At 45.7% G+C, this 26,853-nt stretch overlaps 1 protein-coding gene across 1 annotated transcript in view; it reads right to left on the minus strand.

Moving 5' to 3' along the window:
- Positions 1 to 26,853, minus strand: part of LOC115153628 (protein eyes shut homolog) — a 220,383-nt gene that overhangs the window by 25,838 nt on the left and 167,692 nt on the right. The window contains exons 25-27 of the mRNA XM_029699265.1: positions 11,329 to 11,425; positions 9,915 to 10,022; positions 4,183 to 4,328 (exon numbers count right to left, since the gene is read on the minus strand). Coding sequence (XP_029555125.1) covers positions 4,183 to 4,328; positions 9,915 to 10,022; positions 11,329 to 11,425 — 351 coding nt within the window. The remainder of the gene's footprint in view (positions 1 to 4,182; positions 4,329 to 9,914; positions 10,023 to 11,328; positions 11,426 to 26,853) is intronic.

Consider the following 26,853-nt stretch of genomic DNA (forward strand, 5'->3'; position numbering starts at 1 on the left):
AAAATGGCACCCTATTCCCTATATGGTGTAATACTTTGGACCAGGGCCCTGGTCAAAAGTAGTGCACCGTACAGGGAATACAGTGTTATTTGGGAAGCAGCCGAGGCTGAGCGCACAGGGGCCTAAGAATAAAAGAAGCATCTTCAGTTGGGAATTGGGCCATGCACATCAGGCTGTTCTGTTGCTCTCCAGAGTGGCAATACCTCAGAGAGTTCCCCCTCCACCCTCCCCTGTTTCCACTGGAAAAGGATAAATTGATGATACAGTGAAGAAGACAAATGAAATTAATCTTAAAATCAGCTGACAGGAAGCAGGATTAGATTGGTCCTCTAACAAAAAGAGCTCAATATAGGTGTCTTGTGTGTAAAACATGTCCTGAATGGATGGTAGCAGAGCAAAACAACAATAGTGTGGTGAAATTAAAGAGCCCTAATGAAACAACAGACCAACAGAATGTAGTGGAGAAACTAAAGAGCCCTAATGAAACAACAGAATGTAGTGGTGAAACTAAAGAGCCCTAATGAAACAGAACAACAGAATGTAATGGTGAAACTAAAGAGCCTAATGAAACAACAGAATGTAGTGGTGAAACTAAAGAGCCCTAATGAAATAACAGAATGTAATGGTGAAACTAAAGAGCCTAATGAAATAACAGAATGTAGTGGTGAAACTAAAGAGCCTAATGAAACAACAGAATGTAATGGTGAAACTAAAGAGCCCTAATGAAACAACAGAATGTAATGGTGAAACTAAAGAGCCCTAATGAAATAACAGAATGTAGTGGTGAAATTAAAGAGCCCTAATGAAATAACAGAATGTAATGGAGAAACTAAAGAGCCCTAATGAAATAACAGAATGTAATGGTGAAACTAAAGAGCCTAATGAAACAACAGAATGTAGTGGTGAAACTAAAGAGCCCTAATGAAATAACAGAATGTAGTGGTGAAACTAAAGAGCCCTAATGAAATAACAGAATGTAGTGGTGAAACTAAAGAGCCCTAATGAAACAACAGAATGTAATGGTGAAACTAAAGAGCCCTAATGAAATAACAGAATGTAGTGGTGAAATTAAAGAGCCCTAATGAAACAACAGAATGTCATGGTGAAACTAAAGAGCCCTATTGAAATAACAGACCATCAGAATGTAGTGGTGAAATTAAAGAGCCTAATGAAATAACAGAATGTAATGGTGAAACTAAAGAGCCCTAATGAAATAACAGAATGTAATGGTGAAACTAAAGAGCCTAATGAAATAACAGAATGTAGTGGTGAAATTAAAGAGCCCTAATGAAATAACAGAATGTAGTGGTGAAACTAAAGAGCCCTAATGAAATAACAGAATGTAGTGGTGAAATTAAAGAGCCCTAATGAAATAACAGAATGTAGTGGTGAAATTAAAGAGCCCTAATGAAATAACAGAATGTAGTGGTGAATCTAAAGAGCCCTAATGAAATAACAGAATGTAGTGGTGAAATTAAAGAGCCCTAATGAAATAACAGAATGTAATGGTGAAACTAAAGAGCCTAAAGAAATAACAGACCAACAGAATGTAGTGGTGAAACTAAAGAGCCTAATGAAATAACAGAATGTAGTGGTGAAACTAAAGAGCCTAATGAAATAACAGAATGTAATGGTGAAACTAAAGAGCCTAATGAAATAACAGAATGTAGTGGTGAAATTAAAGAGCCCTAATGAAATAACAGAATGTAGTGGTGAAACTAAAGAGCCCTAATGAAACAACAGACCAACAGAATGTAGTGGTGAAACTAAAGAGCCCTAATGAAATAACAGAATGTAGTGGTGAAATTAAAGAGCCCTAATGAAATAACAGAATGTAATGGTGAAACTAAAGAGCCTAAAGAAATAACAGACCAACAGAATGTAGTGGTGAAACTAAAGAGCCCTAATGAAACAGACCAACAGAATGTAATGGTGAAACTAAAGAGCCCTAATGAAATAACAGAATGTAGTGGTGAAATTAAAGAGCCCTAATGAAATAACAGAATGTAGTGGTGAAACTAAAGAGCCTAATGAAATAACAGAATGTAGTGGTGAAATTAAAGAGCCCTAATGAAACAACAGACCAACAGAATGTAGTGGTGAAACTAAAGAGCCCTAATGAAACAGAACAACAGAATGTAATGGTGAAACTAAAGAGCCTAATGAAATAACAGAATGTAGTGGTGACACTAAAGAGCCTAATGAAATAACAGACCATCAGAATGTAGTGGTGAAACTAAAGAGCCTAATGAAATAACAGACCATCAGAATGTAGACACAGTTGAAGACAGATTACCTTTAGATTAAAACAAGTATTGTGGATTTATCTCCTGTTATCATTCTTGAAACATTATATCTAAGGGAACTGTGCTGTGTGTACAATACGATTCATTAAAATGATCACCCATTGTGCTGCAGACAGTTTCTCTTTAAGGTTTGTTTTAGCCAGTTCCAGTGTCCGACTATCATGAAGTAGCCAGCTAGTCCCAATACGGTCCTGATATCATAAAGCAGCCAGCTAGTCCCAATACGGTCCTGATATCATGAAGTAGCCAGCTAGTCCCAATACGGTCCTGATATCATGAAGTAGCCAGCTAGTCCCAATACGGTCCTGATATCATGAAGCAGTCAGCTAGACCCAGCATGGTCCTGATATCATGGAGCAGCCAGCTAGACCCAATACAGTCCTGATATCAGGAAGCAGCCAGCTAGACCCACCACGGTCCTGATATCATGAAGCAGCCATCTATACCCACCATGGTCCTGATATCATGAAGCAGCCAGCTAGACCCACCATGGTCCTGATATCATGAAGCAGCCATCTATACCCACCATGGTCCTGATATCATGAAGCAGCCAGCTAGACCCACCATGGTCCTGATATCATAAAGCAGCCAGCTAGACCCACCATGGTTCTGATATCATGAAGCAGCCATCTAGACCCACCATGGTCCTGATATCATGAAGCAGCCAACTAGACCCACCATGGTCCTGATATCATGGAGCAGCCAGCTAGACCCAATACAGTCCTGATATCAGGAAGCAGCCAGCTAGACCCACCATGGTCCTGTTATCATGAAGCAGCCAGCTAGACCCACCACGGTCCTGATATCATGAAGCAGCCAGCTAGACCCACCATGGTCCTGATATCATGAAGCAGCCAGCTAGACCCACCATGGTCCTGATATCATGAAGCAGCCAGCTAGACCCACCACGGTCCTGATATCATGAAGCAGCCAGCTAGACCCACCATGGTCCTGATATCATGACGCAGCCAGCTAGACCCACCATGGTCCTGATATCATGAAGCAGCCATCTAGACCCACCATGGTCCTGATATCATGTAGCAGCCAGCTAGACCCACCATGGTCCTGATATCATGAAGCAGCCATCTTCTATACCCACCATGGTCCTGATATCATGTAGCAGCCAGCTAGACCCACCATGGTCCTGATATCATGAAGCAGCCAGCTAGACACACCATGGTTCTGATATCATGAAGCAGCCAGCTAGACCCACCATGGTCCTGATATCATGAAGCAGCCAGCTAGACCCACCGCAGTCCTGATATCATGAAGCAGCCATCTAGACCCACCATGATATCATGAAGCAGCCAGCTAGACCCACCATGGTCCTGATATCATGAAGCAGCCAGCTAGACCCACCATGGTCCTGATATCATGAAGCAGCCATCTAGACCCACCATGGTCCTGATATCATGTAGCAGCCAGCTAGTCCCAATACAGTCCTGATATCATGAAGTAGCCAGCTAGTCCCAATACGGTCCTGATATCATGAAGTAGCCAGCTAGTCCCAATACGGTCCTGATATCATGAAGTAGCCAGCTAGTCCCACCATGGTCCTGATATCATGAAGCAGCCAGCTAGACCCACCATGGTCCTGATATCATGAAGCAGCCAGCTAGACCCACCATGGTCCTGATATCATGAAGCAGCCAGCTAGACCCACCGCAGTCCTGATATCATGAAGCAGCCAGCTAGACCCACCATGGTCCTGATATCATGAAGCAGCCAGCTAGACCCACCGCAGTCCTGATAAGCTGTAGCCCTCTCACATTGATCTCTTTGTCACCGAGGGGTAAAGGAGTCCTACGGTGGCCCTAACGGGGAAAGTAGCTTTTAGAATTTGGTGACAGCAGGGTTAAAATGAAATAATCTTTACCTGCGTTTCCAGGACGACAGACACACTTGAAGCCTCCAGGTTTGTTGATACAGACGGCCTCGTGAAGGCAAGGTGAAACTTCACACTCATTAATATCCAGGTCACACAGGGTGCCAAAATATCCAGCTGGGCAATTACAGTGGAACCTAGACAGTAACAAGAACAACTATTAGTGATGGGATGACAATGATTATAGGAAGCTGAATAGTTAAGGCAGTATTAAAAAGAAGAAGAACATTTAGAGGTGGAAGGACAATTATTATACTAATGTATTTAACTATATTCCCAGGAACACAACACCCATAGGATGACCAAACACAACACCCATAGGATGACCAATCACAACACCCATAGGATGACCAATCACAACACCCATAGGATGACCAATCACAACACCCATAGGATGACCAAACACAACACCCATAGGATGACCAATCACAACACCCATAGGATGACCAATCACAACACCCATAGGATGACCAATCACAACACCCATAGGATGACCAAACACAACACCCATTGGATGACCAAACACAACACCCATTGGATGACCAAACACAACACCCATAGGATGACCAATCACAACACCCATAGGATGACCAAACACAACACCCATAGGAGGACCAATCACAACACCCATAGGATGACCAATCACAACACCCATAGGATGACCAATCACAACACCCATAGGATGACCAAACACAACACCCATAGGATGACCAAACACAACACCCATAGGATGACCAATCACAACACCCATAGGATGACCAATCACAACACCCATAGAATGACCAAACACAACACCCATTGGATGACCAAACACAACACCCATTGGATGACCAAACACAACACCCATAGGATGACCAATCACAACACCCATAGGATGACCAAACACAACACCCATAGGATGACCAAACACAACACCCATAGGATGACCAATCACAACACCCATAGGATGACCAATCACAACACCCATAGGATGACCAAACACAACACCCATTGGATGACCAAACACAACACCCATAGGATGACCAATCACAACACCCATAGGATGACCAATCACAACACCCATAGGATGACCAATCACAACACCCATAGGATGACCAAACACAACACCCATTGGATGACCAAACACAACACCCATAGGATGACCAAACACAACACCCATAGGATGACCAAACACAACACCCATAGGATGACCAAACACAACACCCATTGGATGACCAAACACAACACCCATAGGATGACCAAACACAACACCCATAGGATGACCAAACACTTACCCAAAATGGCTAGAGAAGATTTTGTTATGTAGCACTCAAGTAAAGAGTGTGTATAATTGATATAAGTGATGTAGTATCCTAAGTCATTCTGTATTAAGTGCCCTCCTGTCCATTTGAAATGTTACGGTTGTTTTCATATTGGCATTATTGATAGTCGAGAGCACTGCCAATTCCTTTGATGTTTTCTCCATCTACCCTCCTATGATTTTATGCCTGTTTTCTCCATCTATCCTATGACTTGATGCCTGTTTTCTCCATCTATCCTCCTATGACTTAATGCCTGTTTTCTCCACCTATCCTCCTATGACTTGATGCCTGTTTTCTCCACCTATCCTCCTATGACTTGATGCCTGTTTTCTCCATCTATCCTCCTACGACTTGATGCCTGTTTTCTCCATCTATCCTCCTATGATTTTATGCCTGTTTTCTCCACCTATCCTCCTATGACTTGATGCCTGTTTTCTCCATCTATCCTCCTATGACTTTATGCCTGTTTTCTCCATCTATCCTCCTATGACTTGATGCCTGTTTTCTCCATCTACCCTCCTACGACTTTATGCCTGTTTTCTCCATCTATCCTCCTATGACTTTATGCCTGTTTTCTCCATCTACCCTCCTACGACGTTATGCCTGTTTTCTCCATCTACCCTCCTACGACTTTATGCCTGTTTTCTCCATCTATCCTCCTATGACTTTATGCCTGTTTTCTCCATCTACCCTCCTATGACTTGATACCTGTTTTCTCCATCTATCCTCCTATGACTTTAGGCCCTAACAGGGAACAGCCTGTCATTAAATGACAGCAGCTTTACAGGAAGCCCTTACTTCTGCACTTAGAATACATTATAAACCCTCCATCATCAGCTCCTTAAAGCAACCACAACAACAACAGTACTGTGAGATGCTGGATCTCACTGCTAATAGTGGACAACACTACATCTCACCGCTATAGAGGACAACACTACAGCTCACTGCTATAGGGGACAACACTACAGCTCACCGCTATAGGGGACACCACTACAGCTCACTGCTATAGTGGACAACACTACAGCTCACTGCTATAGGGGACACCACTACAGCTCACTGCTATAGGGGACACCACTACAGCTCACTGCTATAGGGGACACCACTACAGCTCACTGCTATAGGGGACACAACTACAGCTCACTGCTATAGGGGACACCACTACAGCTCACCGCTATAGGGGACACCACTACAGCTCACCGCTATAGGGGACACCACTACAGCTCACTGCTATAGGTGACACCACTACAGCTCACTGCTATAGGGGACACCACTACAGCTCACTGCTATAGGGGACAACACTACAGCTCACCGCTATAGGGGACACCACTACAGCTCACTGCTATAGGGGACAACACTACAGCTCACCGCTATAGGGGACAACACTACAGCTCACCGCTATAGGTGACACCACTACAGCTCACTGCTATAGGGGACACCACTACAGCTCACTGCTATAGGGGACACCACTACAGCTCACTGCTATAGGGGACACCACTACAGCTCACTGCTATAGGGGACAACACTACAGCTCACTGCTATAGGGGACAACACTACAGCTCACTGCTATAGGGGACACCACTACAGCTCACTGCTATAGGGGACACCACTACAGCTCACTGCTATAGGGGACAACACTACAGCTCACTGCTATAGTGGACAACACTACAGCTCACTGCTATAGGGGACAACACTACAGCTCACTGCTATAGGGGACACCACTACAGCTCACTGCTATAGTGGACAACACTACAGCTCACTGCTATAGGGGACAACACTACAGCTCCCTGCTATAGGGGACACCACTACAGCTCACTGCTATAGGGGACAGCACTACAGCTCACTGCTATAGGGGACACCACTACAGCTCACTGCTATAGGGGACACCACTACAGCTCACTGCTATAGGGGACAACACTACAGCTCACTGCTATAGTGGACAACACTACAGCTCACTGCTATAGGGGACAACACTACAGCTCACTGCTATAGGGGACACCACTACAGCTCACTGCTATAGTGGACAACACTACAGCTCACTGCTATAGGGGACAACACTACAGCTCCCTGCTATAGGGGACACCACTACAGCTCCCTGCTATAGGGGACAACACTACAGCTCACTGCTATAGGGGACACCACTACAGCTCCCTGCTATAGTGGACAACACTACAGCTCACTGCTATAGGGGACAACACTACAGCTCACTGCTATAGGGGACAACACTACAGCTCACTGCTATAGGGGACAACACTACAGCTCACTGCTATAGGGGACAACACTACATCTCACTGCTATAGGGGACACCACTACAGCTCACTGCTATAGGGGACAACACTACAGCTCACTGCTATAGGGGACAAACACTACAGCTCACTGCTATAGGGGACAACACTACAGCTCACTGCTATAGGGGACAACACTACAGCTCACTGCTATAGGGGACAACACTACAGCTCACTGCTATAGGGGACAACACTACAGCTCACTGCTATAGGGGACACCACTACAGCTCACTGCTATAGGGGACACCACTACAGCTCCCTGCTATAGGGGACAACACTACAGCTCACTGCTATAGGGGACAACACTACAGCTCACTGCTATAGGGGATAACACTACAGCTCACTGCTATAGGGGACAACACTACAGCTCACTGCTATAGGGGACACCACTACAGCTCACTGCTATAGGGGACAACACTACAGCTCACTGCTATAGGGGACAACACTACAGCTCACTGCTATAGGGGACAACACTACAGCTCACTGCTATAGGGGACAACACTACAGCTCACTGCTATAGGGGACAACACTACAGCTCACTGCTATAGGAGACAACACTACAGCTCACTGCTATAGGGGACACCACTACAGCTCACTGCTATAGGGGACAACACTACAGCTCACTGCTATAGGGGACAACACTACAGCTCACTGCTATAGGGGACAACACTACAGCTCACTGCTATAGGGGACAACACTACAGCTCACTGCTCTGGGGGACACCACTACAGCTCACTGCTATAGGGGACAACACTACAGCTCACTGCTATAGGGGACAACACTACAGCTCACTGCTCTGGGGGACACCACTACAGCTCACTGCTATAGGGAACAACACTACATCTCTTAATGTACCCTACACAGACAGATCTCCATGTACAGTAGGTGGATGGTTTGAGCAGCAGAGTAAATAGAGGAACAGCTTGTCTGGACTCTACTGACTATAAAGGGAGTAGGGTGCCATGTGGGAGGCATCCAGGGTCTGCTTTCATCAGAGAGTCGTTACAGAGGGGTGGACACACCTTAACTGAACTCCCAGAACTGCCCAGTCAGGGGATCGCTATGAGCAGTGCATGCTGGGTCGCCATGGGAGCAGGTATCATGACAGGAGACAAACTGGAGACAAACCATTTAGGACTTAAATTGGCCCTGGGACTTCTCTGCCCATCTGTCGGACTACAGCCTCCTACTACAAGCCCCAGGACTCCCATTAAAGACAGTGGAGGGAGAGAGAGAGAGAGAGGGAGAGGGTGAAGAGAGAGAGAGGGAGAGAGAGCAAGAGGGGGTGAAGAGAGAGAGCAGAAGAGAGAGAGAAAGAGGAAGGAAGAGGGGTGGAGAGAGAGAGGGAGAGAGAGCAAGAGGGGGTGAAGAGAGAGAGAGGAAAGAGAGAGGTGGAGAGAGAGGGAGAAAGAGAAGGAGAAAGAGGAAGAGAGAAGGTTGGAGAGAGAGAGAAAGATAGAGAGAGAAGGCGAGAGGGGGGCTGAATAGAGAGCGATAGAGAGAGAGAGAGAGAGAGAGCTACCTAGAGAAGAAGAAGTCTACCCCGTGGAGGAAAGGAAACCCAATCTAGAGTCATGATGTGTTCCTGCTGAATGCACTCTGCTGTCTTTAGTATGGCAGCTTAAATATGTCAAGGATGAAGAAAGGCCTGTTATATAAGACTGCTGCTGCATCCCAAATGATGCATTACACAGTGCACTTCACCCTGTAATGGTCAAAAGTAGTGTACTATGTAGGGAATAGGGTGCCATTTGGGACACATCCGGAGCGCTTCGAAGAATAACCCTGCTAGGTTTAACATAGCTACCTCATGGGGCTCATTTTAAACTTGTTTTTGTTCCTTGCGCTAACGGTTCAAAAACAAATACTTCAGAGAGATAGGATACGTTCCAAATGTAACCTTATTCCCTATATAGTGCACTACTTTTGACCAGGGCCCATAGGGCTTATAGTGCACTATACAGGGATATACAGGGCATAGGGTGCCATTTGGGATACAGATATATACAAATGAGATAGAGACGGTGTTAGCCAGCTAGCTAAGGCTTCAATGATTCATTGAGTGATAGCTTAAATGACCAGGTATAGGTAACGGGGTAAATATTAAAGTGAATATTGTCCTGGTACTGTAGGTACCAACCTGTTAACCTGGTCTTGGCAAATGCCTCCATTTTGGCAGGGTCTGGAGGAACACTCGTTGATGTCTTCCTCACAGTGATGGCCAGAAAACCCAGGCTCACAGTCACAGCTGAAAACAAAGGCAATCATTAATATTGATCTCCTCTCTTGCATACAAAATAGAAAATCCATTTGTTTACTCGTAGTGGCACGTGTGAGGGAAAAAAAAGGATGAAATAACAGATCAATGAAGAGGACTTTATCTGATATTAATTACACATCGGATCAAGATTAATCGGGACCTTTTAGTTTGTGACTGTTTAACTAAACGTTAAACTAAGCTGTAAAGAAGGATTCATATAAACAGCCCTGTTAAAAGGAGAGACGGTTCCTCATTGAACTGACCTCATTTCCACTCCAAAGGGCGTGTTATGAAGCCGCATTATTTTTGCATAGTGTTTATGGAAATATGGCATGAGCCTTTGTTCATTTAACAGTTCATTTAACCATATCACAGGGTCATGCTTAGCATGGTGTAACAGCATCACACTATTCACACACATCTGAACTGAGGCCATAATAACAATATATTGCTGTGGTAAATACATTATATGTGCTTATAATGTACAGAGCACATAATGTAGTATATATATTATATTATAAACTGAGTGGTTCGAGCCCTGAATGCTGACTGGTTGACAGCCGTGATATATCAGACCGTATTCCACGGGTATGACAAAACACTTATTTGTACTGCTCTAATTACGTTGGTAAGCAGTTTAAAATAGCAACAAGGCACCTCAGGGGTTTGTGATATATGGCCAATATACCATGGCTAAGGGCCGCGTTGAGGCACTCCGCGTTGCGTCGTGCTTAAAGAACAGCCCTTAGCCGTGGTATATTGGCCATATACCACACCCCCTTATGCCTTATTGCTTAAATGTACAGAGACCGTACTATCAATATATTTATAATATGTTCGGAGGCGGTAAATATAATACGGTTGTGATAAGTATGTGATAGTATTCATTCTACTCCCGGAGTCATCATAAGGGAACCACCATCTTAAGACTGGAGCTCACTATCTACTTGTCTCAATTTCACCATATTCAATAATTGTCACCTTGGAATTAATTGCACTCATTAGCATTAGCGCAATTACTGCTAAATGGGAGCAGGTATTGTGGGTAATTGATCAAATCATCAATCATCTGGTATGAGTTTATAATCCATTATTCATATAACCTGACAGCAATTTTCATCTTTGTTTGTTTGAGTGAGTATCTCTGGGTTGAAAAATGAATGGAAGTGTACCAAATGCCACCCTGTTGCCTATATAGCGCACTACATTTGGTCGGATCCTATAGGGTTCGGGAACAGAGGGCCATTTGGTATGCAGACTGTATATAAGGTGCCCCTCGCGGTTCCCCTTTTACCTGTAGCTGTTGACCCGGTCAAGACAGTGGCCCTGGTTCTGGCATGGGCCTGAGATACACTCGTCGGTGTCAATTTCACAGCGCGTACCCTGGAATCCTGAAAGATAGATGAGCTGGTCATGGATCAGTAAGCCTCACTACATCCTGAGAGGCCAGCTTGCGAGGCAGCGAACGTCAAGCTCCATGATAACAAAGGCCCTGGTGAATGGAAGGAGTGGAAGTAGAATGTCCATTTTAATGGAACTAGTAGCCCCTGTAGCATCTCTCATCTGCCAGCCCCTCAGTCCTCTCGGTTTCCTCTCTCAGAGGACTAGGCACGTCTAATAATACTGCAGCGGCACAGACAGATTGGAGGTGGGGAGAGTTAGGGAGGATCGAGGGTGGTGGGGAGAGTCAGGGGTGGTGGGGAGAGTCAGGGGTGGTGGGGAGAGTTAGGGAGGGTCGAGGGTGGTGGGGAGAGTCGGGGGTGGTGGGGAGAGTTAGGGAGAGACAGGGGTGGTGGGGAGAGTTAGGGAGAGTCAGGGGTGGTGGGGAGAGTCAGGGAGAGTCGGGGGTGGTGAGGAGAGTTAGTGAGGGTTGGGGGTGGTGGGGAGAGTTAGGGAGGGTCGAGGGTGGTGGGGAGAGTCATGGAGAGACAGGGGTGGTGGGGAGAGTTAGGGAGAGACAGGGGTGGTGGGGAGAGTTAGGGAGAGACAGTGGTGGTGGGGAGAGTCGGGGTGGTGGGAGAGTTAGGGAGAGTCGGGGTGGTGGGGAGAGTTAGGGAGAGTCGGGGTGGTGGGGAGAGTTAGGGAGGGTCGGGGGTGGTGAGGAGAGTCGGGGGTGGTGGGGAGAGTTAGGGAGAGTCGGGGTGGTGGGGAGAGTTAGGGAGGGCCGGGGGTGGTGGGGAGAGTTAGGGAGAGTCAGGGGTGGTTGGGAGAGTCGGGGGTGGTGGGGAGAGTTAGGGAGAGTCGGGGTGGTGGGGAGAGTTAGCGAGGGCCGGGGGTGGTGGGGAGAGTTAGGGAGAGACAGGGGTGGTGGGGAGAGTCGGGGGTGGTGGGGGGAGTTAGGGAGGGTCGGGGGTGGTGGGAAGAGTTAGGGAGAGTCAGGGAGAGTCAGGGGTGGTGGGGAGAGTTAGGGAGAGTTAGGGGTGGTGGGGGGAGTTAGGGAGAGTCGGGGGTGGTGGGGTGAGTTAGGGAGAGTCGGGGGTGGTGGGGTGAGTTAGGGAGAGTTGGGGGTGGTGGGGAGAGCTAGGGAGAGTTGGGGAGAGTCAGGGTGGAAGAGAAGGAGGAGAAGAGAGGCTGAGCTCTAGAGCTCCTTTGGCCCTTGTTCATTAAGGGGATGAGGGAGGGATAGGATGGTGTTCATTAAGGGGATGAGGGAGGGATAGGATGGTGTTCATTAGGGGGGTGAGGGAGGGATAGGATGGTGTTCATTAGGGGGGTGAGGGAGGGATAGGATGGTGTTCATTAGGAGGATGGGGGAGGGATAGGATGGTGTTCATTAGGGGGGTGAGGGAGGGATAGGATGGTGTTCATTAGGAGGATGAGGGAGGGATAGGATGGTGTTCATTAGGGGGTGAGGGGTGAGGGAGGGATAGGATGGTGTTCATTAGGGGTGAGGGGTGAGGGAGGGATAGGATGGTGTTCATTAGGAGGATGAGGGACAGATAGGATGGTGTTCATTAGAGGGGTGAGGGAGGGATAGGATGGTGTTCATTAGGAGGATGAGGGACAGATAGGATGGTGTTCATTAGAGGGTGAGGGAGGGCTAGGATGGTGTTCATTAGGAATATGAGGGAGTGATAGGATGGTGTTCATTAGGGGGGTGAGGGAGGGATAGGATGGTGTTCATTAGGAGGATGGGGGAGGGATAGGATGGTGTTTATTAGGGGGGTGAGGGAGGGATAGGATGGTGTTCATTAGGGGGGTGAGGGAGGGATAGGATGGTGTTCATTAGGGGGGTGAGTGAGGGATAGGATGGTGTTCATTAAGGGGGTGTGGGAGGGATAGAATGGTGTTCATTAGGAGGATGAGGGAGGGATAGGATGGTGTTCATTAGGGCGGTGAGGGAGGGATAGGATGGTGTTCATTAGGAGGATGAGGGAGGGATAGGATGGTGTTCATTAGGGGTGAGGGGTGAGGGAGGGATAGGATGGTGTTCATTAGGAGAATGAGGGACAGATAGGATGGTGTTCATTAGGGGGGTGAGGGAGGGATAGGATGGTGTTCATTAGGGAGGTGAGGGAGGGATAGGATGGTGTTCATTAGGGGGGCGAGGGAGGGATAGGATGGTGTTCATTAGGGGGCGAGGGAGGGATAGGATGGTGTTCATTAGGGGGGTGAGGGAGGGATAAGATGGTGTTCATTAGGGGGGTGAGGGAAGGAGAGGATGGTGTTTATTAGGGGGTGAGGGAGGAATAGGATGGTGTTCATTAGGGGGGCGAGGGAGGGATAGGATGGTGTTCATTAGGGGGGTGAGGGAGGGAGAGGATGGTGTTCATTAGGGGGGTGAGGGAGGGATAGGATGGTGTTCATTAGGGGGGTGAGGGAGGGATAGGATGGTGTTCATTAGGGGGCGAGGGAGGGATAGGATGGTGTTCATTAGGGGGCGAGGGAGGGATAGGATGGTGTTCATTAGGGGGGTGAGGGAGGGATAGGATGGTGTTCATTAAGGGGCGAGGGAGGGATAGGATGGATAAGAAGGTCAGCATGGATGCTTTGTGGCACTTTTGAAGGCAAGCAGGAAGGCAGCCTGGGATAGAGGCTCTTTCTCTCTCTCTCCTCTTCCTGCCTGCCTGTCAGAGGTATTCATTTGGTACTTTAACTGCTGATGTGTTGGTGCTGCTGCTTTGCTCCATAGAGCATACTATTTCCTCTGCTCTGCTCCTAAGGAAAAATACCAGTCCTATAGGAAATAATCTAACCAATGTTGATCATCAATGGCCATTTTGAAAGGATGCAACCATGTAAATTGAGTTATGCTAACAACATCCCTACTTTGTGAATGTGAGGGTTTCATACATAAATTAACTGTAATTGAAATCAAAATGAATGAGAATTCTGATTGACACTATATGTTGGAATTTGTACAGAGAAACAGAGATCAAATGTCATACTTTGGTTAGCACCCCACCCCTTCTCTCTCTGCATCCTAGGCCTAATCCGAACTACAAGAAAAACAACAATACAGTCTACATTGTACCATGAGTTCAAACAAAGCTAATGTAGGTCCCGTGTGGCTCAGTTGGTAGAGCATGGTGTTTGCAACGCCAGGGATGTGGGTTCGATTCCCACGGGGGACCAGTACGGAGAAAAAAATGTATGAAATGTATGCATTCACTACTGTAAGTTGCTCTGGATAAGAGCGTCTGCTAAATGACTAAAATGTAAAAAATGTAAAAAGGAAAGACCAAATCCTTAAGTAGTAAATCTGAGTTCCTGAATGCCTATATATTAAGTCCCTCTGAGATGAATGACCACAGCCATTGGGGCTAATTAGCTTGAGGTTATATCCTTTTATGTTGACCACATAAATCAGGATTATTTAATAAATAATAGGTAATAATAAAGTGCATGGTGGTTCTTCTTTCTCTATGCATTTATCTACCCAATTAAAACCCCTTTGTTGGCGTTATGGATAAATGAGGCTCTAGGACTACAAAATCTAGTTTACCTGGCTGGTAGACCAGCAGTACAGATCATGTTGACCCAGTATGCCCAGTCATTTGCTAGATATTAAAGTATTAATGGTGGTGTTCGGATCAGGCCAAAAAATCCAGACATTCACACCTGCGATAAATTCCATTATGGAACTAAATGAGAGTCTTGTAGCCAGGTGCAAATGGAATTCTACAGTAGATCTGATTGGTTGCATGTTGTATTGTTTATTTCCCTGGTTTATATAATGAACTTAGAGGGGAGCGGTCTATAGTGTTGTGTAGATCAAATGAATCGATTCATCTACATTCTCATTTCAAATGAGGACTATAGTATCTACTGTATACATCCTTTGTAGATCAGTAGTATCAAAGTGAAACCTCTGTGATGAACAGAAAAACAATTACCGGGAGAAATACAACCAGTCAAATTCAGGCCCTCAGAAACCTAGACTTCAGTCATATTTTGATTGAAACATCGATCAAATCCACTCGTGACTCTTCAGTACTATTACAATTAGTCCTGCGGGTTTATTATATCCATGACCCCTCATCTCTACCGAGACTGCGCCACATGACATGAGCAGTGATCACATCGCTCCAGATGCAGATGATGGAATGAGTGTGTGTAGTGTGTATGTGTGTTCGCTCCAGATGGGGATGATGGAATGAGTGTGTGTAGTGTGTATGTGTGTTCGCTCCAGATGCGGATGATGGAATGAGTGTGTGTTGTGTGTATGTGTGTTCGCTCCAGATGCAGATGATGGAATGAGTGTGTGTAGTGTGTGTGTGTTCGCTCCAGATGCGGATGATGGAATGAGTGTCTGAGCACTGAGAACGAACACTTTGTGCCTTGGGAATCCCACGTCTACCGTCTCCCTGGGCTCTCTGACAGAGGAAAGAGCCACCAGTAACAGATGTGTCCCAAAATGGCACCCTATTCCCTATATATAGTGCACTAATATGGGATCTGGTCAAAAGTAGTGCACAAAATAGGAAATAGGGTACCATTTGGGACAAATCCAGTGCTTGGCTTGGTGTCAGTAGAAGCCGGTAGCAGTCAGTGCTTGGCTTGATGCCAGTAGCAGCCAGTAGCAGCCAGTAGCAGCCAGTGCTTGGTGCGGTGCCAGTAGCAGCCAGTAGCAGCCACTGCTTGGCTTGGTGCCAGTAGCCGCCAGTAGCCGCCAGTAGCAGCCAGTAGCAGCCACTGCTTGGCTTGGTGCCAGTAGCAGCCAGTGCTTGGCTTGGTGCCAGTAGCAGCCAGTAGCAGCCACTGCTTGGCTTGGTGCCAGTAGCAGCCAGGAGCAGCCAGTGCTAGGCTTGGTGGCAGTAGCAGCCAGTAGCAGCCAGTAGCCGCCAGTAGCCGCCAGTAGCCGCCAGTAGCCGCCAGTAGCCGCCAGTAGCCGCCAGTAGCAGCCAGTAGCAGCCACTGCTTGGCTTGGTGCCAGTAGCAGCCAGGAGCAGCCAGTAGCTGCCAGTGCTTGGCTTGGTGCCAGTAGCAGCCAGTAGCAGCCAGTGCTTGGCTTGGTGCCAGTAGCAGCCAGTAGCCGCCAGTAGCCGCCAGTAGCAGCCAGTGCTTGGCTTGGTGCCAGGAGCAGCCAGGAGCAGCCAGTAGCAGCCAGTAGCAGCCAGTAGCCGCCAGTAGCAGCCAGTAGCCGCCAGTAGCAGCCAGTGCTTGGCTTGGCTTGGTGGCAGTAGCAGGCAGTAGCAGCCAGTGCTTGGCTTGGTGCCAGTAGCAGCCAGGAGCAGCCAGTAGCCGCCAGTGCTTGGCTTGGTGCCAGTAGCCGCCAGTAGCAGCCAGTGCTTGGCTTGGTGCCAGTAGCAGCCAGGAGCAGCCAGAAGCAGCCAGTAGCAGCCAGTAGCAGCCAGTAGCCGCCAGTAGCAGCCAGTAGCAGCCAGTGCTTGGCTTGGTGCTAGTAGCAGCCAGTAGCCGCCAGTAGCCGCCAGTAGCCGCCAGTAGCAGCCAGTGCTTGGCTTGGTGCCAGTAGCAGCCAGGAGCAGCCAGTAGCAGCCAGTAGCAGCCAGTAGCCGCCAGTAGCCGCCAGTAGCCGCCAGTAGCAGCCAGTGCTTGGCTTGGCTTGGTGCCAGTAGCAGCCAGTAGCAGCCAGTGCTTGGCTTGGTGCCAGTAGCAGCCAGTAGCAGTCAGTGCTTGGCTTGGTGGCAGTAGCAGCCAGTAGCAGTCAGTGCTTGGCTTGGTGGCAGTAGCAGCCAGTAGCAGCAAGTGCTTGGCTTGGTGCCAGTAGCAGCCAATAGCAGCCAGTAGCAGCCAGTGCTTGGCTTGGTGCCAGTTGCAGCTAGTAGCAGCCAGTAGCCGCTAGTAGCCGCTAGTAGCAGCCAGTGCTTGGCTTGGTGGCAGTAGCAGCCAGATACATACATTGTGTTGACATTCCATATAGTACGGGAGGTGCCTTAGCCTTTGGTTTGAGTGACAGCTCTGCCTGAGAAAGCTCTGTCGTCCCATAATTCCCCGGGAGAGATTGTGTGTTCTCTCCAGTTCCCATGGTTCTCCTTGCTACTGTCACATCCTAAGGTGCACAGAGCCTTGACAGCGATGACACACAGGGTACATTACCACACTGCTCATAACTAGCGTAACCTCCTATTTTACCCTACCACCCCTGACTCTCCCCACCACCCTCGATTCTGCCTAACTCTCCCCACCACCCCCAATTCTGCCTAACTCTCCCCACCACCCTCGACTCTCCCTGAAATGTACTATGTCATCGATGTACAACCTATTTACTATAAAAATAAGATATATCTGTTACAGTATACGTGTAAAACACTACCCCGAGGCCAAGTCCCCTCAAATTGGACGGTCCACTGCTTTCCCCCCTCTAATCAGGGACTGATTTAGACCTGGGACTCCAAGTGGGTGATTCCCCTCTAATCAGGGACTGATTTAGACCTGGGACACCAGGCCGGTGCATTTCATTATCAGGTAGAACAGAAAACTAGCAGGCTCTGGACCCCTGGCCGACACAATGGTTACACAAAACATCCAGAGTACCCCGTCAGGAGCAATATAACCAGGTAGACTAATCACCATGTATGGAGGGTCATCATCAATCTAACCAGATAGACTAATCACCATGTATGGAGGGTCATCATCAATCTAACCAGGTAGACTAATCACCATGTATGGAGGGTCATCATCAATCTAACCAGGTAGACTAATCACCATGTATTGAGGGTCATCATCAATCTAACCAGGTAGACTAATCACCATGTATGGAGGGTCATCATCAATCTAACCAGATAGACTAATCACCATGTATGGAGGGACGTCATCAATCAGCCCAACTACTGGTAATGCTCCAACACTGCCCATCACACACACACACCTACAGACACGCACACACACACATCAGCATGGATATAGTGGAACCCCGGAAAAAAGGGGGAGGAATAACAGTTACTGGAAAAGAGACATCCGGGATGAAACACAGGAAAAGAGACATAACACTACTGCATTATGGATGTTCTATGTACAAGACCTAAATGATAACACTACTGCATTATGGCTGTAGTACGTACAAGACCTAAATGATAACACTAATGCATTATGGCTGTTCTATGTACAAGACCTAAATGATAACACTACTGAATTATGGCTGTTCTATGTACAAGACCTAAATGATAACACTACTGAATTATGGCTGTTCTATGTACAAGACCTAAATGATAACACTACTGCATTATGGCTGTTCTATGTACAAGACCTAAATGATAACACTACTGCATTATGGCTGCTCTATGTACAAGACCTAAATGATAACACTACTGCATTATGGCTGTAGTACGTAAAATACATAAATGATAACACTACTGCATTATGGCTGTTCTATGTACAAGACCTACCATGCCCACAACCCCACGCACAAATATCACACCCCCAAGACATGCTAACATCTCACCCTTACAATAACAGGGGAGGTTAGCATACCCCCAAGACATGCTAACATCTCACCCTTACAATAACAGGGGAGGTTAGCATACCCCCAAGACATGCTAACATCCCACCCTTACAATAACAGGGGAGGTTAGCATACCCCCAAGACATGCTAACATCCCACCCTTACAATAACAGGGGAGGTTAGCATACCCCTGTCGTGTCTTTGGCTATGCCGGATTAAGCGATATGACATGCTAACCTATAAAATTCTTTCTCTGTAATTAATATTACCTGACTAAGCTAATCATGTAAATGTAATTAACTAGAAAGTTGGGGCACCATGGAAGAACGTTTATAGAGCTGTTATCTTCCGAATAAACTCTTAAAATACTTAGTAATATTTTACATCGAAGCAGTCAATATTAACCCTTATCTCATTTTCAGTCTCATAATGAAAGTTGTAAATTCTTGGCTATCTTCACGAACCCTGGCTAACAAGTTGAATCAGCAATACAAAATTGGGTTTAATTATTTATTTACTAAATACCTAAACTAATCACACAGAATTACAAATACACAGAATACAAATGATGTCATACAGAAAACGTCCTGGTGGACGGAACCTGTATGATGGCTGGTTACACAAAGGAAAGGGGGTTGGGCTTGAATGAAAGAGCGGGAAGATTTAGGAACAAACAAACAGCATCTATGCTATCGTAAATACATTATCTTATGCATTACTAAATTACCGCCCATTTGGAAAAGGAAAATGCAATAAATATTTACTCTGAGCTGCGCTTCGGTATATTGGTCGTAGATGCTGGCCGGGTTGGCCAACAGATCTTCCTGTACTCGGAAGAATGTCTCTGGTGGTAAATTGGATACGTGGTGGTATCTTCGTCTGTTTGTTAGACTGGATCCGTCGTCCGTCCTTTCCTAGCCCACGTCTACAGCGGCCGCTGCTAACTCAACGGCTAGGAAGTATCACTTCCGTAGTGAATAAGCTCAAAGTTCATACCATTCGCCACCAAAGCTCACGCCGAGGTTGGCTTAGTTCTGTACTTGACGTGTGTCCTTCTAACGTAGAGGCTGCAGACCTCACGTACTGGAACATACTGGCCATCCCCTCGTCAAAGGCTTATATAGTGGAGAGGGGGGAGGGAGGCGCCCCATCGTTTATAACCCCTGTCTCTTCACAGGGGTGGGCCACTGATCAAGCAGGGCACTTTCCTTATGAAAACCCAATTCTCTCATTTGGAAGCTAAAATTACATTTAATCTCCTAACAAACAATTTCAATATCAAACATTTCAATTGCATAACAATTCCATGTGACTCTGATAACTAGAGGGTGTATCCTTTCCCAGGTACAGTTTATGTCGTCCTGTCATCAGTCATAATGTCTCAGATGACAACCGAACTGACATCCATACTCATTACGTTCCAAAGCATATTTCCAACTGGTTTTATTACCAAAATATGGTTACTTTCCCCATTTGTTTGATGTTCCCAGACTCTCTATATTTAACAGGACAGCAGTCCTTCAGTAGGGTCAGAAAGAGAGGGGAAGGGAGAAAGGTATTTATGGGGGGGTCATAAACCTTACCCACAGGCCAACGTCATGACACCCCCAAGACATGCTAACATCCCACCCTTACAATAACAGGGGAGGTTAGCATACCCCTAAGACATGCTAACATCTCACCCTTACAATAACAGGGGAGGTTAGCATTTTGGGAGGTATGATACTTGTGCATCTGTAACTTCTCACTCATCATTATTCATGATTCATTCAGGACTACCTGTAATCATGGTAGCATCCACATTAATGTAGAAGTGTTTAGAAACATACTCTTAAAAGTGACTCCAAAATGGCACAATACATTATTTACCATTCATTTATATATTGGGCACAAAATAATCTGAAACACAACCAAAACAAACAGATAACGCATCCAGACATATTTTTCCGTCTCTGCACTCTAGCTATGAATGTGTCTCCCTCTGCCATATGGAGGCATTGTATGATACACCCACTGAGCTAGAATGGATACACCGAGAGCAACAAAAAAGCTGAGCACAGAACTCTGAGATATACTGCAGCAGATAACTTCCAATGTAAACTACATCAAACCACAATTGCGCGCACGCCTGTTCGCAAAACTATGCGGAGAGCATGACAATGTTCTATTTCACACCGAGGCTCGGTGGTTATCGAGGGGGATTGTTGGAAAGATTTTTCACATTGAGAGAGGAACTTTTGTTATTCACAATGGATGTAAAGAAAAAACAGACTTGGTTGACTTTCTGTGTAATGAAAAGAAAATGTGTCTCCTTGCCTATGTAACATTGGGAAACTGAACGAACTGAACGCAAGGATGCAGGGGAAATACAAAAACATTCTACAGATGAGTGAACGAGTCAGTGGATTCAAAGAAAATAATTCTTATTGGAGAGAGAATCTTTCAAAAGTGAACCGTGCCCTCTTCGCTCGGCTGTTCCTAACAGAAAACAGCATCAGTAAGTGTCCCACACGAGTGATGACTGCTCACCTCCAACGCTTGGAAGAGCACTTTGGGATCTACTTCACAATCCGTTTGACTGTGATCCTGGCTCAGTTGACATGCCGGTAAGTGAAATCGAACAGCTATCGCGCTGTCATGTGACTGAATGCATTCCCGGGTAACTACAGAGGAGTTTTGGTTCCTGACTCAAAGGGAACACCCTGTCGTCTCCCTCTGAGCATTAATGCCGCGTTGAAAATAACTGGGAACTCGGAAATCTCTGACTTTCAAGACAACTGGGAACCCGAAAAAACGCGCTCCGACTGGGAAAAATCATTTTGAACGGTCATCCAACTCGGAATCTAGGTACTCTTTCTAGAGCTCAGAATTTCCAACCTGAAGATTACCGACATCATAATTTGACTTCGTATTTTTCAGAGTTCCCAGTTATGTTGAAAGCACCATAAAGCTCATGGTACCCTTCGCCAGCTCATATCTGTGTAAAGCTGGATTCAGTGCTCTCGTCTGCATTAAAACCAAATATCCATCCAGGTTGGATGTGACAGCAGAGATGAGGCGCGCACTGTCGACCACGCCCCCTGACTCAAGGTCCGACGTGACATGCATCAAGCACACCCACCTGATTAATGGTGGTGAGATAAGATACATTATTTCAGACTCCTTTGCAATTGACTGTCATAGCCCTACATATAAAAGTATGTGATGGTGAGTTGAGAAGACAATCAGAAATACTGTTGGAATGTTTTTCAGTTGACTGCCATAGTCCCAATTAAAAAAAGAAACATTGGTTGTTAATTACATCATTCATTTCACATGGTTGGGGTCGTGAGAATTTTCTGATATCAAAATGGGGTCGTGGGACAAAAAAGCTTGGGAAAGCCCTGTTGTAGTACATTCAGTAAAAGACAGTGTGAGTCACACAGGACTGGTGTATACGATAAATAGTACAGAGACACTTCCATTATAGGTCTCTGGTTCTATGAATACAGACGTTCAAACAAAACCCATTCAATACAAGAGGTGGAGAAAGATGCATTGAAGAAACTGAGTCAAAGGCTTTGGCTGATGCTTTATAAGGCTCTCAGACTCATCTCAGCAGAGTGCAGCCAAGTCTACACACTACTATGTGTCCCAAATGGCACCCTATTCTCTATATAGTTCACTATTCTTGACTAGGGCCCATAGAGTTCTGGTCAAAAGTAGTGCACTATGTAGGGGATCATGTGCCCTTTAGGATGCATGTAGCCTATCTCTCAACTCAGGAGAGTGCAGTCAGGTCTACATTACATTTGCCTGAACAATTTAGCAGTCTGAAAAGCCAGATGATATTGTCAAGGTGAAGCCTTTCAATAGAGCTTTGATTTCAGCTGAACCAGGTGCATTGTGGAGGCACACGTCTGATGGAATGGACAGCATGGGAAGACAAGTCAATGGAGAGATACATGGTCAGTTGGCAAAAAGGATTAAAGGCAGAAAGCTTCAGACTTTTACTTCTGAGATCACATTTACTTTAGTATACTACTCAATCGGTTCCGGAGTGTGAAAAATAGGGCTGAGAAAATGGAGAAAGTGCTTTTAGGGGTAAAGATTACGGGGTCTGAGTCGAGAGAGAGAAGGACAGATACAAAATAGCTCTCGGGGAAGATGGACGTTTTTGAACTGATATAATGCTAATTTGTTGGACCCAAAACATTTATTACAACAGGAGTTGGGATACTGACTGAAACTTGGATTCTTTCCTTAAGACACTTTGATCTAAGTCACATATTGATATCAGGTGCATCCCAAATTACACCTTATTCCCTATGTAGTGCACTACTATGGGCCCTGGTCCATAGGCCACTATGGAGGGAATAGGGTGTCATTTGGGACGCACATTCCCATATCTGAAAGCTAGCCTTAAGATGCTACACAGCTATTCTATGGTCCAGTTATTTTCCCAGACACTCCATTCATCACACAAGATGGAGACAATTTGCTCTCTGACAATGTAGAGCGAGGTAATGACGATGCGGGTGCTTGATGCACAGAGACAGGGATAGAGACGGGTGGTCGATTGTTACGATCATGTCAGTGCATGAATTTAGGAGAATCAAGAATATTTAGTCTCTAATTCCTTTCTTGATAAGAAGATTGTGGTACTGTTGGATTTCAGTGCAGCCTTTAATAGACACAAACGAGTCACCCCACAGTGTTTGTCATTAGAACCTGATGAAGACAGCTTGTCTGTCGAAACGTTGGACATTAGGTTCTACATTTTTTGCATCTGAGCTCCTAGAGTGTACGGCTCTCCTTTAATTTAAAGTGTTCTACTCCACTAGCCAGCACCTCGCCTAAATAGGTGTGCGTTTCTTTCGCCTCTAGATGGCAATTAAGTCTAGCAGCCCAACTGATTGGCAAACATACTGCAAATTAAGAAATCATGTGACTAAACTAAATAAAAAGAAACTACACTATGAAACAAAGATAAATTATATAAAGAATGATAGTAAAAAAGCTTTGGGGCACCTTAAATTACATTTTTGGGAAAAAAGCCAACTCGGCTCCTTCATTCATTGAATCAAATGGCTCATTCATCACAAAGCCCACTGATATTGCAAACTACTTTAATGACTTTTTCATTGGCAATATAAGCAAACTTAGGGATGACATGCCAGCAACAAACGCTGACAATACACATCCAAGTATATCGGACCAAATTATGAAAGACAAAAATTGTACTTTTGAATTCCGTAAAGTCAGTGTGGAAGAGGTGAACAAATTATTGTTGTCTATAAACAATGACAAGCCACCGGGGTCTGACAATCTGGTTGGAAAATTACTGATGATAATAGCAGATGATATTGCCACTCCTATTTGCCACATCTTAAATGTAAGCCTAATAGAGAGCGTGTGCCCTCAGGCCTGGAGGGAAGCTAAAGTCATTCCGCTACCCAAGAATACTAAAGCCCCATTTACTGGCTCAAATAGCCGACCAATCAGCCTGTTACCAACCCTTAGTAAACTTCTGGAAAAAATGGTGTGACCAGATACAATGCTATTTCACAGTAAACAAATTGACAACAGAATTTCAGCATGCTTATAGGGAAGGACACTCAACAAGCACAGCACTTACACAAATGACTGATGATTGGCTAAGAGAAATTGATGATAAAATTATTGTGGGGGCTGTCTTGCAGTGCAGCTTTTGACATTATCGATCATATCGGTTGTTGGAAAAACTGATGTGTTATGGCTTTACACCCCCTGCTATAATGTGGATAAAGGGTTACTTGTCTAACAAAACACAGAGGGTGTTCTTTAATGGAAGCATCTGAAATATAATCCAGCTAGAATCAGGAATTCCCCAGAGTAGCTGTTTAGGCCCCTTGCTTTTTTCAATATTTACTAACGACATGACACTGACTATGTGTCTATGTATGCGGATGACTCAACACTATACACGTCAGCTACTACAGCGACTGAAATGACTGCAACACTCAACAAAGAGCCGCAGTTAGTTTCAGAGTTGGTGGCAAGGAATAAGTTAGCCCTAAATATTTCTAAAGCTAAAAGCATTGTATTTGGAACTAAACCCTAAACCTTGACTAAATCTTGTAATAAATAATATGGAATTTGAGCAAGTTGAGATGACTAAACTGCTTGGAGTAACCCTAGATTGTAAACTGTCATGGTCAAAAATATTGATGCAGTTGTAGCTAAAATGGGGAGAAGTTTGTCTATAATAAAGCGATGCTCTGCCTTCTTAACAACACTATCAACAAGGCAGGTCCTACAGGCCCTAGTTATGTCGCACCTTGACATCTGTTCAGTCGTGTGGTCAGGTGCTACAAAAAAATGACTTAGGAAAATTGCAATTGGCTCAGAACAGCGAAGCAAGCCTGGCCCTTGGATGTACAGAGGGCTAATATTAATAATATGCATGTCAATCTCTCCTGGATGAAAGTGGAGGAGAGATTGACTTCATCACTACTTGTATTTATGAGAGGTATTGACATGTTGAATGCACCGAGCTGTCTGTCTAAACTACTGGCACACAGCTCGGACAGCCATACATACCCCAAAAGACATGCCACAAGAGGTCTCTTCACAGTTACCCAAGTCCAGAACAGACTATGGGAGGCACACAGTACTACATAGAGCCATGACTACATGGAACTCTATTCCACATCAAGTAACTCATGCCAGCAGTAAAATTACAATTAAAATAACAGATAAAAAAAGACCTTATGGAACAGCGGGGACTGTGAAGCAACACATACATTGGCACAGACACATGCATACACATACACACGATAACATACGCACTATACATACACATGGATTTAGTACTGGAGATATGTGGTAGCACATATGTGGTAGGGGCCTGAGGGCATACAGTGTGTTGTGAAATCTGTGAATGTATTGCAATGTTTTTAAAATTGTATATTAATTTTACTTGACCCCAGGAAGAGTAGCTGCTTCTTTGGAAGCAGCTAATAGGGATCCATAATAAATACAATACAACCCGATACGCATCAGCAACCACAGCTAGTGAAATCACTGCAACCCTAAACAAAGAGTTGCAGTCAGTTATAGAATGGGTGGCCAGTAATAAACTAGTCCTGAACAGCTCTAAAACTAAGAGCATTGTATTTGGTACAAATCATTCTCTAAGTTCTAGATCTCAGCTGAATCTGGTAATGAATGGTGTGGCTGTTGAACAAGCTGAGGAGACTAAATTACTTGGTGATACCTTAGATTATAAACTGTCATGGTCAAAACTGTCACGTCCTGACCAGTAAAAGGGGTTATATGTCATTGTAGTTTGGTCAGGGCGTGGCAGGGGGTGTTTGTTTTGTGTTTCGGTGTTTTTGGTTTAGGTTCTATGTTTTCTATTTCTATGTTGGGGTTTTGGTAGGACCTCTAATTAGAGGCAGCTGGTTGTTGTTGCCTCTAATTGGAGGCCATATTTAGTTGGGGTTTGTTTCGCTTGTGTTTTGTGGGTGGTTGTTTTCCTGTATAGCCTGTGTTGCCTTACGGAACTGTTTCGTTGTTTTGTTTATTTTGTTTAAGTGTTCACATTACTTCAAATAAAGATGAGCACTTTACCCGCTGCGCCTTGGTCCAATCCTTACGACGCCCATGACAGAACCACCCACCAAACAAGGACCAAGCAGCGGGGATTGGAGCACCGAGGAGAAGGATGGACGTGGGAGGCAGAACAACGTTTCTGGGAGAGGAAATTAAGGGAGCTACATGAGGCCGAGAGGCATCCCCCCAAAATAATTTTTTTTGGGGGGGGGGCACACGGGGAGTTGGGCAGAGTCCCGATGGAGACCTGAGCCAACTCCCCGTGCTTATTATGGGGAGCGACGGATCAAGCAAGCACCTTGTTATGCGGAGATACGCACTGTGTCGCCCATACGCACGCACAGTCCGGTGCGGTCAATAAGGGCTCCGCAGCGTTGCCGGGCGAGAGTTGGCCGGCAA

The sequence above is a fragment of the Salmo trutta genome, chromosome 18 (genome assembly GCF_901001165.1).
Source record: "Salmo trutta chromosome 18, fSalTru1.1, whole genome shotgun sequence".
NCBI classification, from domain to species: domain Eukaryota; kingdom Metazoa; phylum Chordata; class Actinopteri; order Salmoniformes; family Salmonidae; genus Salmo; species Salmo trutta.